The 12,237-nt window shown below is 53.3% G+C and overlaps 1 protein-coding gene across 1 annotated transcript in view; it reads left to right on the top strand.

Annotated features, from left to right (window-relative positions):
• PLA2G6 (phospholipase A2 group VI) overlaps nt 1–12,237 on the top strand; it is a 74,352-nt gene that overhangs the window by 57,394 nt on the left and 4,721 nt on the right. Inside the window, exons 7-11 of the mRNA XM_019664568.1 lie at nt 1,528–1,650; nt 1,893–2,304; nt 2,903–2,981; nt 5,307–5,470; nt 6,829–6,979. Coding sequence (XP_019520113.1) covers nt 1,528–1,650; nt 1,893–2,304; nt 2,903–2,981; nt 5,307–5,470; nt 6,829–6,979 — 929 coding nt within the window. The remainder of the gene's footprint in view (nt 1–1,527; nt 1,651–1,892; nt 2,305–2,902; nt 2,982–5,306; nt 5,471–6,828; nt 6,980–12,237) is intronic.

Raw genomic sequence — 12,237 nt, 5'->3', positions numbered from 1 at the left:
GGGGCAGGGGTAGGTGGGGTTCGGGACTGAGGAGAAGGGAAGTCCCTGCAGTCAGGTCCCAGCACCCTGTCCACACCCACTCCCAGTTGCTCCCTGCACAGGGTTTCTAGGAGGGCCTGGAAGGCTGAGAGGGGATGCTTCCTTTACCCAAGAACAGGGGCCCTGACCAGTAGATGGAATCCACCAGAGGCCTTGCCAAGCCAGTGTTCCCTTCTGTGCGGCCCCATCCCACCTCAAGGTGCCAGGATTCCAGGGGTGGGGAGGGGGATAGGCAGCAGCAGCAGCAGCCCTGTCCCTCACTCTTGGGGATGTCACTGAAATACGGAACTACTGCACAAGCACACGTGCATGCCCTCACGCTCAGAGGCACGCTGCGCGCACTGCATGTCTGCATGGTGAGCCTTGGCGTCAGGGCTGGGAAAAGCAGATCCTCCTGACTGGGAGCCTGGGGCCCCCTCTGGAGGCTGTGGGCATGTACCTGCTAGTGTGTGTGAGCATGCGTATATGCGCATGTGCACGCTGTGCGTGCTACTCCTTGTGGCATCCTTTTCAGTTCTCCACCCCTTAGGTGGAGGTCAGTGCCAACAGGCTGGCTGGTTAGTCCCTTTCAAGCTCTGAAAGGGACTTTCCATTCAGCAGTTTTGAGAATTGCTGAATCTGGAGGTGGGAATCCTGCTTTCTTGAGTGAAGTTGAAAGAGGGAGTCCCCAAACTACACCCACTGCTCCTTCCATACTCCTCGGTCCACCCCCAGGAAGCTGCTTTGGATGTAACAGATTAGAGTCAGCACACCCCATCAGGGCAGCGTCGGGCGTTCCCCCACATACCCAGGCAGCCTGGTAGATGGGAGAGGGGACCGTGTATGGAAAAGAGGGGCCTCTCACTTGCATAATGACATCATATTTGATCCTGTGCGATCTCCCCCTCCCAAACCATGACAAGTTGTCACCAGGAAGTCACTCCTAACTCTGCTGAGAACCATAGGGGCCGACCACTGCCTGCCAGTCCTCCCAGCAGTCCCCGTGGAGCCGGGCTGCACAGCAGCACATCATTCCTTCTCCCTGGAAAGATCTCAGCCCCCACCAGTCAGCTTAAACGACCTAGGTAGGCCTCGCCTTCCCACTTCCTCTCCTCTCGAGCTGGTTTCCAGGCCCTCGGATCAGAGCTCCTGGTTGGAAAGAAAACGGGGCCCCAGCGTGGAAGCCGTTGAAATGAGCAGGGAGGATGTACAGGATTTGTTCTCGGGGGGCAGCCAGCAGCCCATAGAGCCCAGAGGCCAGTGGGGTCCCTGGCTAATGGCCCCCAGTTCATTTCCCCGGAGAGGATGCCCTGGACATGGGTGTTAGGTCTGGGCGTCTGCCATGGCACCCATGATGTGGGCTTTCATGGCCTCTCCATTCCCCTGGAAGCTCCCAGTGGGCAGTAGGTGGTACTGTTGGGGGCCCAGAGCTCCTGGTCCTCTGGCTTCAATGGGGAGTTCCTGCCACACTGCTGAACCCATCAGGCTGGCCCTCTCGGTCACCTGCAGGCTTTTGAACATGGCAAGGCAGCAGCATGTGCCCCCATCATCCTTGGTGCTGTGGAGATGGCCCTCGAGGAGACCCTGGATCTCCTGTCGGCTGACCCACCCAGGGCCCTAGATCGTTTGGGAGTGGGGTCCCCTGAACAGGCAGTCAGGAACTGATCCTTGGCAAGCCAGCCTTTTCTTTTTGCTGTTGGGGCAGTGGACCAGCACCTCCAGTCAGGATAGTCCAGCCAAGCCTGGAGCTCAGGAGAGGCAGAGCCAGCAGCTAGCTCATCCTCCTGGCTCTACCCCTCTCCTCCCCCTGCCTGGCCCCGTCCAGGACCTGCTCCCTCTTCCCCTCCCCCCATCTTCATCTCTCAATTTTACAGGCAGTCAGTCACCCAAGCCAGGCTGGATGGTGGCCTGGGGCACGGCGTCTGATGGGTAATGCCCTAGGCCTAGAGGGGCCACCGAGCCTGGCCGTGCCCCGAGTTAGCCGTCACCCGAGTTCCCTCTCCTTTCTCTCAGCTGCACGCCAGCACAGCACCCTTCCTTACCGCCTTCTCTGCACTCTGTCCACTGCCTCTCCTGGCCAGCCTGCTGCTTATGTTGCCCACTCTCCAGGCACTTGCCCTGGCGACGGGGAGACCCACCGCCTTGCAGCCTGCCTCCCTGCTTTGCCGCTTGTAGACTCTGTGCACACTGGCGGGGACGGGGCCCGTCAGAATCCCGATGACGTGGCGCTGCTGGGCCAGGCGCCTGGGGCCGGGCTGCTTCCTAGGAGGGCAGCTAACCCACTGGGTAGGCACAGGTGAAGACGCGGACACAGTGGTCGCTACGGAAGTTTCCAGACCTGGGGTCAGGACGAGGGGCGTCTGAAGAGTAGTGGGGATAACTTCCTTCGATCACGGAGTTAAATCCTGAGGAGCACCCTGACTCAGCCCTTTTGGTTCAGTGACCTTAGAGGAGTCACGTGGCCGCTTTGAGCCTCATCTGTAAATTGGGAATAATTATTCTGGTGATAGTGGCCGTCAGCAGCACCAGCCCGATGCATGAAGAAACGCATGTAAACTACAAAGCACAGGACACGACAGTGGTGCTTGTGCTTCGCAGCTTTGGGGTGAAGACATTGAGGACAATGCAGGCACTGGCCAGACGGGGTGGGGGGTCCCCTCAGAACAGTGGGCTCCCCTCTGTTCCAGCCCGTTTCTCCCTCAGGGGCCTGTGGCCTCTGGCTCAGCTGTGTCTTGGGACAAAGAGCCCCTCCTGGGGGCAGCAGGCATATGCTCCTGCTAGGGACAGTGGGGTGAAGGCGCAGCTCCACCTTTGTTCCGGGACCCATGGGCGGCAGGGACCTGGCACCTACCTGGCCCCTGCCCACCTGCCCTGTCCCCCGCAGAGCTGCAGGACCTCACGCTTATCTCCCGGGCCCGGAAGCCGGCCTTCATCCTGAGCTCCATGCGGGACGAGAAGCGGATGTAAGTGAGGAGGGAAGGGGGGGCCACACACGTGAGGCCTCTGCAGGGTGTCTGCAGCGGGCTCTGGGCTTTTGTCCAGTCTGCCCAGGGCCCTGCGAGGTGGCTCATGGCCTCTGTAGCTCACAGGGACGAGACTGAGTCTCTAGAGAGCCTGGGTCTGCTCCTTTGTCAGTGGCCAGGCTGGCTCTGCGTCACACGATGATGCTGGTTGCAGGCCTGTCCCTTTCCCTGTAATCCTGCCGTGGTTGTTGGGGAGATGGCCCAGATCCCCTCTGGGGGGCCTGCTTCCCTCCGATGCACCCTGCTCCGTACCCCCGCCTCCCTCCATAGAGCTGTGAGGTGGGCTGCTTGCCCACCCACCTGCTATGGACCCAGGCTCATCGCAGGAGGCCGGCCTGGGTGATGGGCACATCGAGAAGCACATGTCCTGTCCCGGAGGACAGCCTCTCAGGCCCAGAATCAGTGCCACCAGCACAGCAGGTTATCAAGACAGACGTGGTTCCCATCAGCTGCTCTCTCCATTCCCGTTAGTAACAGAGGTGCTTTATGCTCTGTTTATTACTATCCCGCAGTCCTAACAGCCGTCCCAGGGAGGTGTTAATAACTGCAAAATCTGAGTCCCCGAAAGGTTAAGTGACTTGCTCAAGGTCACACCGAGTGAGTGTCAGAGCGGAGACGCAGGCCCAGGTCTCCCTGAGTCCATGCCTTTTCTGCTGCTGCAGGCTCTCTCCTGGCCATGTCCCAGGGCCAGCCCCACAGGGAACGTGCTCATTAGCAGATGCAGCCCCTGCTCCGGGCCCAGGCCGCTGTGTGGGGGGCGGGGCTCGGCAGCTCCTCCCCCGAAGAGCAGCTTGCCCTGGCCTAGCCCACTTGTTTTCTCAGCCACCTTGTAATGTGTGCCCTGGGGGTGCGCCTGCCATGTTCTAGCCTTTCCCTCCCACTGTGCGCCCTGTTCCCTTCCTGGAGGTGGCGCTGAGGTGAGAGTCCGGACACCCCTGCGAGGACCTCCCGACGTGTGTCTGAGAGCCACTGCTCAGCCCTGCTCCCTCTGGGTTGACCCCGCCGTTGCCAGCTCTGCATCCTCAGAAGAGTCTCTGGCATGTTTGCCTCCCTGGTCAGGCCCCACGGGCCCGCAGAACGGCACAGCCTTCCCTGCCACCCTCTGGTCTTGCTGCAGGGCTGGGCATCATGTCCAGGAAAAGATGAGGGACCCCGGAGGCAGGTCACACAGGCCTCCTTCATTTATCACCTGTCCACTGAATGCCTCCTGTGGGCACTGGGCACTTAGCGCCGCAGAGCAGAGCCGGCCCCTGCCCTCAGGGAGGTTCCAGTCCAGTGGAGGAGAAAGACAGTAAACAAGTGAATAAAACAATGATTGCTTATGGAGGCAAGAAGTGCTCGGCACGCAGGCAGAGCAGGAGCAGGCCGAGCTGGAGGTCCTGATGGCGTCAGGGCAGGCTTCTCTCAGCAGTGACATTTAAGCTGAGATAGAAAGATGAGAACGAGACCAGAGGGAAGGTTCCAGGTCTGTGCACCGATTGTGGAGGCCTTTCCCCTGGGGCAGGGGGCCGGGCACGGCAGCACCAAGGGAGGCATGTCAAGGCGTGTGGGAGACGCGTGACTCAGGGGTCAGCAGACCTGGGTCCAGACCCAGCCAGCATCGCTTGCCACCCATGTGACGCTGGTGGTCACCTGGCCCCTGAGCGTCATTCCTTCATAGCTGCGCACGGGGGCAACGGAGTGTCCGCCTCAAAGGGGGGTTGGGACCTTTAAGTGAGCTCATGCTGGCAGAAGCCCCTCACAGCTCCTGGCACATAGAATCCTTCCCCTCACTCCCGCCTCCCCTGTTGCTCCCACCTGGGTGGGAGGTCCTGACCCTCCTCGGCCACCCTTCTTGCCCAGCTACAGGATACCAGCGCCCCTCCCCCCAGTCCTGTTTAGTTCACACAGGCTTCCATCAGGCCAGGCCTGGGAGTGGGAATGTAGGCCTGACCAAAACCCAGTGGCTGCCCTCAGGGAGCTCCCCGTCCAGAGTGGGGGACAGACCCAGGTGTCTGCTGAGGTGGCACCTGGTCAGTTACCTGCCCCCTGCTGCCCCTTACCTTCCTTTATCACACTTTTTACCTCCTGAAATACACGCCTAGTCCTTTACGACTTCACCCCCGTCCCCCAAAGCCCCAGCAGCACAGAGCTCCGCAGGGCTTGGTCTCACGTGCTCATGAGGCTGGCACGGCGCCGATGCCCAGGGGCACGGGCTCAAGTGTGGATGTAAAGTGCCGGGCTATGATGGGACCCGCTCCTCTCCCACTGCTGTCCCCACTACAGCCACGACCACCTGCTCTGCCTGGATGGAGGGGGCGTGAAAGGCTTGATCATCATCCAGCTGCTCATCGCCATTGAGAAGGCCTCGGGCGTCGCCATCAAGGACCTCTTCGACTGGGTGGCCGGGACCAGCACGGGGGGCATCCTGGCCCTTGCTGTTCTGCACGGTGAGGGCAGCTGCCGGCGGCAAGGCAGGGCGGGGCGGGGCGGGGCGGGGTCGTGACCTGCAAACTCCTGGGTAGGCCTTGTCTCCACTCAAGTGGTGTCCCCTTCCTGGAGCTGTCTGGGCTGCGTGACACTGCCTGTGGGGACCTCCCAGAACAGGGTCCAGCCACACCCAGGTGGGAATCGGCCTCAGCCTCGCCATCCTTGACGGTGGTCCCTGGCCGACGCAGCCGGGTCCCATACTGTCCAAGCGCCCTCCAGATCTGAAGGCACCAGGAGAGGACCCTCCTGCACCTGACGCATCAGGGCCAGGCCTGTGCTGGGTGCTGGGGGCACGGGGCTGAGTCAGGCACACGCCTCACCCAGGGAGCCCCCGTCCGATGGGGGAGGCACAGGATGTAGGTGCTCACCGAGGGAGGAGACTATGGCCTGGCAGTCAAGGGTGTGTGGGGACACGGGCACAGCCAGCAAGCGTCCCGTGGGGCTTTGGGGAGAGGAGGATCAGCAGTCAGCAAGTTGCCAGGATTTTGTCATCACAGTTTACTGCCTAGTATTTCACGTCATTTTGATGATTCTCATCATAGCATTGAGGGGTTACAGCTGGGGAAACTGAGGACCAGAGAGGGTCACCCAGTGAGTCAGGCAGAGCCAGGCCGGGTCTCCATCTGTATGCCCAGCCCTCTACCCTAGCTCCAGGCCCCACATCCCCTCTCTGGTCTTTGGTTTTTGCCTTCCACTAGAGAAGAACCATCTCAAGGCACTGACACCCCCCATGGGGGCATCAGGTGGGTGGCAGGGCAGAGTGGGCAGAGGTCCTAGCCTGTTCTCCAGAAAGGGCCACTTCCTTCTTCAGGGGACATTTGGCCCCCATCGACGCTCTTCAGAAGGGATCTGAGAAATCACCCAGTTCAGCCTCTCCCACGGGCAGAACCGCCCCCTCCCCAGCCAGCCTGCTTGCATACCCCGGGCAGGTGAGGTGTCCTGGGCACTTTCAACAACTTGTGAGGCACAGCCTGCCCTTTGACCCTGTCTGTTTCGGAGGCTCAGAGGACAGAGCTAGTCTTCTTCTGTGACAAAGAGGGTGGATTTACATTTACAGGTTTATACACATTTAAGGAAAGTAATACAAAGTTATGACTACAAAATCAAGCACAGAGCCTTGGGCTGCGGAAGGGGCCGTCTGCCTGTGTGGGAAGGTGCAGAGGAGGGACCCGGGGCCGAGCCGGCTCAGTGCCTCGGCAAAGCCGCCCCTCCTGCCTGCGGCCACGGCTGGCCCCCGGGCCCCATGCCGGCCTGTGCTCTGGCCCTGTGTCTGGCGCATGGCCCTGGTGCCTCCCCACCTCTGACCCCTGGTTCCTAGGCAAGTCCATGGCCTACATGCGCGGCGTGTACTTTCGCATGAAGGATGAGGTGTTCCGGGGCTCGCGGCCCTACGAGTCGGGGCCGCTGGAGGAGTTCCTGAAGCGGGAGTTTGGAGAGCACACCAAGATGACGGACATCAAGAAGCCCAAGTAAGCCGCCTCCGCGGGGCCCTGGGGTTCAGCCCCAGCCATGCACCCCTTCGGCTGTCCTGGGGGCAGAGGGCTCCCTGTCCCCGTCTGACTAAAGCTGAGGGGCTGGGTGGGCAGCAGCTTCTTCCCGTATAAATGAGGGACTCTTGCAAGCACAGGCGCGGACACCCTTGACCCAGGTATGCTGTTTTTCCACCAAAACCACACCCTGGGGTCAGAGGGGGTCGGTTCACATCCAGCACACACTCAAGACTTCTCTGCTGAGCACGGCTCTGCCCTTGGCACTCTGGCTTAGTGTGCGTGCGTGCGTGCGTGTGTGTGCTATGAGTGTGTGTGTGTGCTGTGAGTGTGTGTGTGTGATAGGGAGGGGTGTTCTGGAGGCAGCCATCCAGAAAAGCTTACAGTCTGGTTGGGAGATAAAGTGACCTGAAAAAAAATGGCAACCAGGCAATGCAGCACTTGCGTAAGAGGTTCTAGAAATGCCTAGAGTACTGCTGCTTCTTTGTAGCACTCTGCACCTATTGTCAGTCTAACGCCTGTGTCACCTACTAGACAATGAGCTTCCTGAAGTAATGTGACCACCTTGTTTCTGCAGTAGCCCCAGCACCTAGCACAGTGCCTCTCCCAGAGCAGGTCATTGACATGTGTTCATCAACTGACTGGGAACAAGAGGGACAGAGGACGGAGGGTGAGGTAGTCAGGGAGGGCTTCCTGGAGGAAGTGAAGTGTGAGCGAGGCCTCGAGGGTTTGGGGGAGGATTTCTTTTCATAATAAAGCTTTTTTTTTTCACTGAAGAGTAATACATAGTCTTTTAAGAAAATTGGAAAATATACAAATAGAAAGAGGACGGAAATATTGTCCATGATTCATTAACCAAAAGATGTTCTAAAAACGTTTTTGTATAGTTTATCCTACACATTTTTCTCTTTTTTATGGTGAAATAAAACTTACATTTAGAAAAGTACATAAGCCAGTTTAAAGAAGAATTATGAAGCAAACAGTCCTGTGACCACCAGCCAAGTTTAAAGCCCCTGGAGTATGTGCCCTGCCCCATCACAGTTCCTGCCTTCCCCTGGGGTAGCTGCCCTCCTGACTGGTGTGAATGGGATTTCCTGGCTTTTCTAGGTAGTTTCACTACCTGTGAATGCAGCTCCGAACAGCGTGGTTACTGTCTTGCCTGTCTCTGGGCTTGATGGAGTCATTTTGTGCGTTATCTCTTCTTTCCATCACTGCATGGACCCTGCTGTTGGGTGTAGCTGCACTTTATTCATTCTCAGGTGACCACGCCCCACAGTTTATTTCTCCAAATACCTTCAGCGGACACTTGGGTTGTTTCCAGATGAGAGCTCTTGTGAGGATTGCTGCTGTGAACACTTTGGGACTTGTTTTTGGACCCACATGCCTACAAGTGTCCTTGAGGCACATGCCTGGGAATAAGGCTGGCGGGTCCTAGAGGACGCATGGCCTCACCTCTCAGGCTCTGCCCACCATTTTCCAAAGTGCTGGCTTCTAGTCTCACTCCATTTGTGGCGTCAGTTTGAGAGTTCCTGTTGCCCTGCATTCTTGCTAACGTTTGCTTATTGTCAGACGTTTCTATCTTTACGAATCTGAGGCGGGTAAGGTGGTGTCTGGTTTGGATTTTCGTTTCCCTGACGACTAGGGAGGTTGAACAGCTTTTCATAGTTTTAATGGCCATTTGGATTTCCTCTTTTGTAAAGTTCCTGTTCAAGTGTGCTGCCTATTTTGGGCAAAATTGGGTTGTGTGATTGTTGAGTTTTGAGGCTTCTTAATGATCTTCTTTATATTTTGAAAACTGGTCCCTTGATGGCTATATAGACTTGAAATCTCTTCTCCTACTCCATGGCTTGTCTTTTCACTCCTCTATGCTGTTTTGTTGGTGAACAGGTGGGTGTTCTTAATGTGGTAGAATTTATAAGTGTTTTCCTTTCTATAGTTTGTGCTTTTTATGTCTCATTTAAGAATCCTTCCTTAACGTGAAGCAGGAAGCAGTCTCCTGTTTCCTGTGCCAGGTTGGAAAGCTCTCTAGATCTGCCTTTCGTGTTTAGGTCTTCAGTCAACCTGGAATTGATTTGTGTAGCGGGGAGATCGAACTTCATGTTTCCCGCGAGAATAGCCAGTTTCCCAGCCTCATCTGTATAGAAGTCTGTCTCTCTCTCCCTCCACGTCTGCAGGCCTTGCTTCCTCAGTGCTAGGCCAGGGGTCCTTACTCACGTGTGTTTCTAGCGGTGTTCTCCTCCACTGGCTGGATGTCTGTGCCTGCACCCAGAACTCAGAGCCCTCACTCGTTCTACAGCATTTTACTAAGTCCTGGTTCTCAGGGCAGCCAGGCCTCCCACCTTGGCCTTCATCTTCAAGAGTTGTGACTCTTCTTGGTGGCACTTAGCGAAGTGGCTAAGAGCATGCACCCTGAAGTTTCTTTTCGAAAATAGGAATAATATTCTACCTGCCTCCTGGTGTTTTTCATGAGGAGTCAAAATGTTAATATTTATAAAGCACTGAAAAAGCACTTGGCACATGGAAGTGCTATAGAAGGGTTAGATGTTGCTACTTGTGCATCCACATAAATGGTAGAATCAGAGTGCCAAATTCTACAGAAAATCAAATCCTGTTGGGATTTCGATTGAAATCTGTGTCAGAGAGGTCCAACAGTGAATCTGTGAGCTTATTCGGGGGAAAACTGACATCGGAAAATACTGAATCTTCCAATTAGAGAACATAGTAAAACATTCCATTTGTGTAAAGTTTCTCAACAGTGTTTTATAATTTTATCTGGAGAGATCTTACACATCTGTTCTCTTTATTCATAGGTACTGCATATGTTTTGTGCTGTTGCAGATTATACATTTTAAAACATTCATTTTCTAACTGGAGCTGGTATTTAGAAATACCATTTATTCATTTATTTAAAAATATTTAATTGGGGTAAAATACACAACATAAAATTTGCCATCTTTTTTTTTTTAACTTTATTGGGGAACAATGTGCTCTTTTGGGGCACAATGTGTTTTTTCCAGAACCCATCAGCTCCAAGTCAAATTGCTGTCCTTTAATCTTAGTTGTGGAGGGCGCAGCTCAGTTCCAACTCCTGTTGCCATCTTCAGTCTAGTTACGGGGACGCAGCCCACCATCCCATGCGGGAGTCGAACTGGCAACCTTATTGTTAAGAGCACATGCTCTAACCAACTGAGCCACCTGGCCACCCCATGATTTTCTGTATTTTAAATCTACCTCTTTTAAAGTCTCACAAGACATTATTATTGTTTTTTGAAGTTGATGTCCATTTAGATTTTTTCCAGCAGTGTACTGGTAAACCAGATCTCTGGGGGGAAAAGCTCTGATGTGTAGTCTTTGCCAGTTCCCATGGCATAAATGCTCCCACCATGGCCAGTTTGAAGCTACCAACAGTTTAACAACCAGCCTGTGAGATTTAGCAATAGGTTCTTACAAGCACAAGCAAGTATTCGCTGGCTCTGGCACACCATTGGGTATGTATGTGTGTGTATGTATACTTGTATGCGTGTGCATTCATGTATGTATATGCGAGTATCACTTCTTTGCTCTGCATTCTCCCCTGCACCTCAGACTTCCATCTGTGACCACTTTCCTTCTGCCTAAAGTACGTTCTTTTGACTTTCCTATAGAGTGTCTGCTGGTGGTGAATTCTGCACTTGTAGAATTCTTTGAAAATAAGTTTATTGTACTCATCATTTGAAACTAGTTTTATTTCATGCTCATCAATTGAAAATAGTTTTATTTTGCTCTTATTCTTGTTGGGTATAGACTTCTAGGTTGGTGAACATGTAAGATATCATTCCATCATCTTTTAGCTTCCATTGTTGCACTTGCAAAGTCAATTGCAATCTAACTTTTACTTCTTTGAATTGGTCTTTTTTCTCTGGATGCTTTTATTTATGTGTTTGTTTATTTTTGGTCCACTGCAGTTGCATTATGATATCTCAAGATATGAATTCTTCCTAATTTATTCTGTGTGAGATTTGTTGGTCTTTTTGAATCTTTGGGTTGGTGCCTTTCTTCAGTACTGGAAGCCTGAGTCATCATCTCTTCAGCTCTTGCCTCTGCATAATTTGCCCTCCTCTCCTTCTGGAACTCCAATGAACATATTTAGACCTCTTCTATCTTTCATGTCTTTCAACTTCTCCTGTATTTTCTATCATTTTATCTCTCTGTGTTGCAGTCTGAATAATTTCTTCTTACCTATTTTCCAATTCACGAGTTTTGTTTTATCTAAATTTCCATTTAACCCACCCACTGACTTTTTTATTCTATTGGTTTATTGTTGTTTTATTTCTAGAAGTTCTCTTTTGTTCTTCAAATCTTCTAGGTCATTACTTACTGTTTTCCTATTGCCTGAAGATACTACCAAGCTTGTCTTTGATGTCTTTAAACATTGTAAGCATAGCTGTTTTATAATCTTTGGTTAAGGATTCAAATATTTGCAGTTTTGTAGGTATGTTTTGTTGTTTATGTTGGTTTATGCTGGCTCTCTCTCATTCATGGTATTTTATTTCATTGTGTGCTCCCCCCACCACACACACACACACACACACACACACACACACACACACACACACACACACTTTTTAACTGTGTGTTCCTTAGTGTTGAAAAATAGTATGTACAGATTCTGCGAGGCTTATAATGAGAATGTCTTCCTTCAAAGTGTCTTGTGTTCTCTCTTTCAGGTACCTAGGTACAATACCATCTAGGCCACTGTAATTAAATTCTTGGCATGAAGGTTTGGAGATTTTCCCCAAGTGATGGGAATTTAGACTACAAACCTGAAGACATTTTAGTTTGTAGTTATTCATTTTCAGGAATTTTTTTTCTCCTTCCTTTGTACAGTGCCAAGGCAACTTTCTTCATAGTCTGCAGGGGTGGGAAAGGGGCAGGTTCACCTTATCCAAGAGTATAGCCTTTTGGGGTCCCAATCTAATGTAGGGAGCGTCTCTCATTAGACCCCTAAACTTTGGTGGACCGTGGTCTTCAACTTTGTCCCTCTGGCCCCATGAGGCCATCAACACTGTAGTTCAGATTTGCTGAGTTTGGTATCTGCCTCAGGTCAAGGCTGGGTCTGTGCTCCACCAACCTCTCCAGGTTCTTGCTTATCCTCAGAATTTATCCTGGTATCTGGTATCCCTTTCTATCTCGTCAGATCTCCTATGCTCCTAGGCAGATTGTGTGTGTGTGTGTGTGTGTGTGTGTGTGTGTGTGTGTGT

This window comes from Hipposideros armiger, unplaced genomic scaffold (genome assembly GCF_001890085.2).
Source record: "Hipposideros armiger isolate ML-2016 unplaced genomic scaffold, ASM189008v1 scaffold_426, whole genome shotgun sequence".
Lineage (NCBI taxonomy): Eukaryota > Metazoa > Chordata > Mammalia > Chiroptera > Hipposideridae > Hipposideros > Hipposideros armiger.
This window is presented reverse-complemented; position numbering and strand designations above follow the sequence as displayed.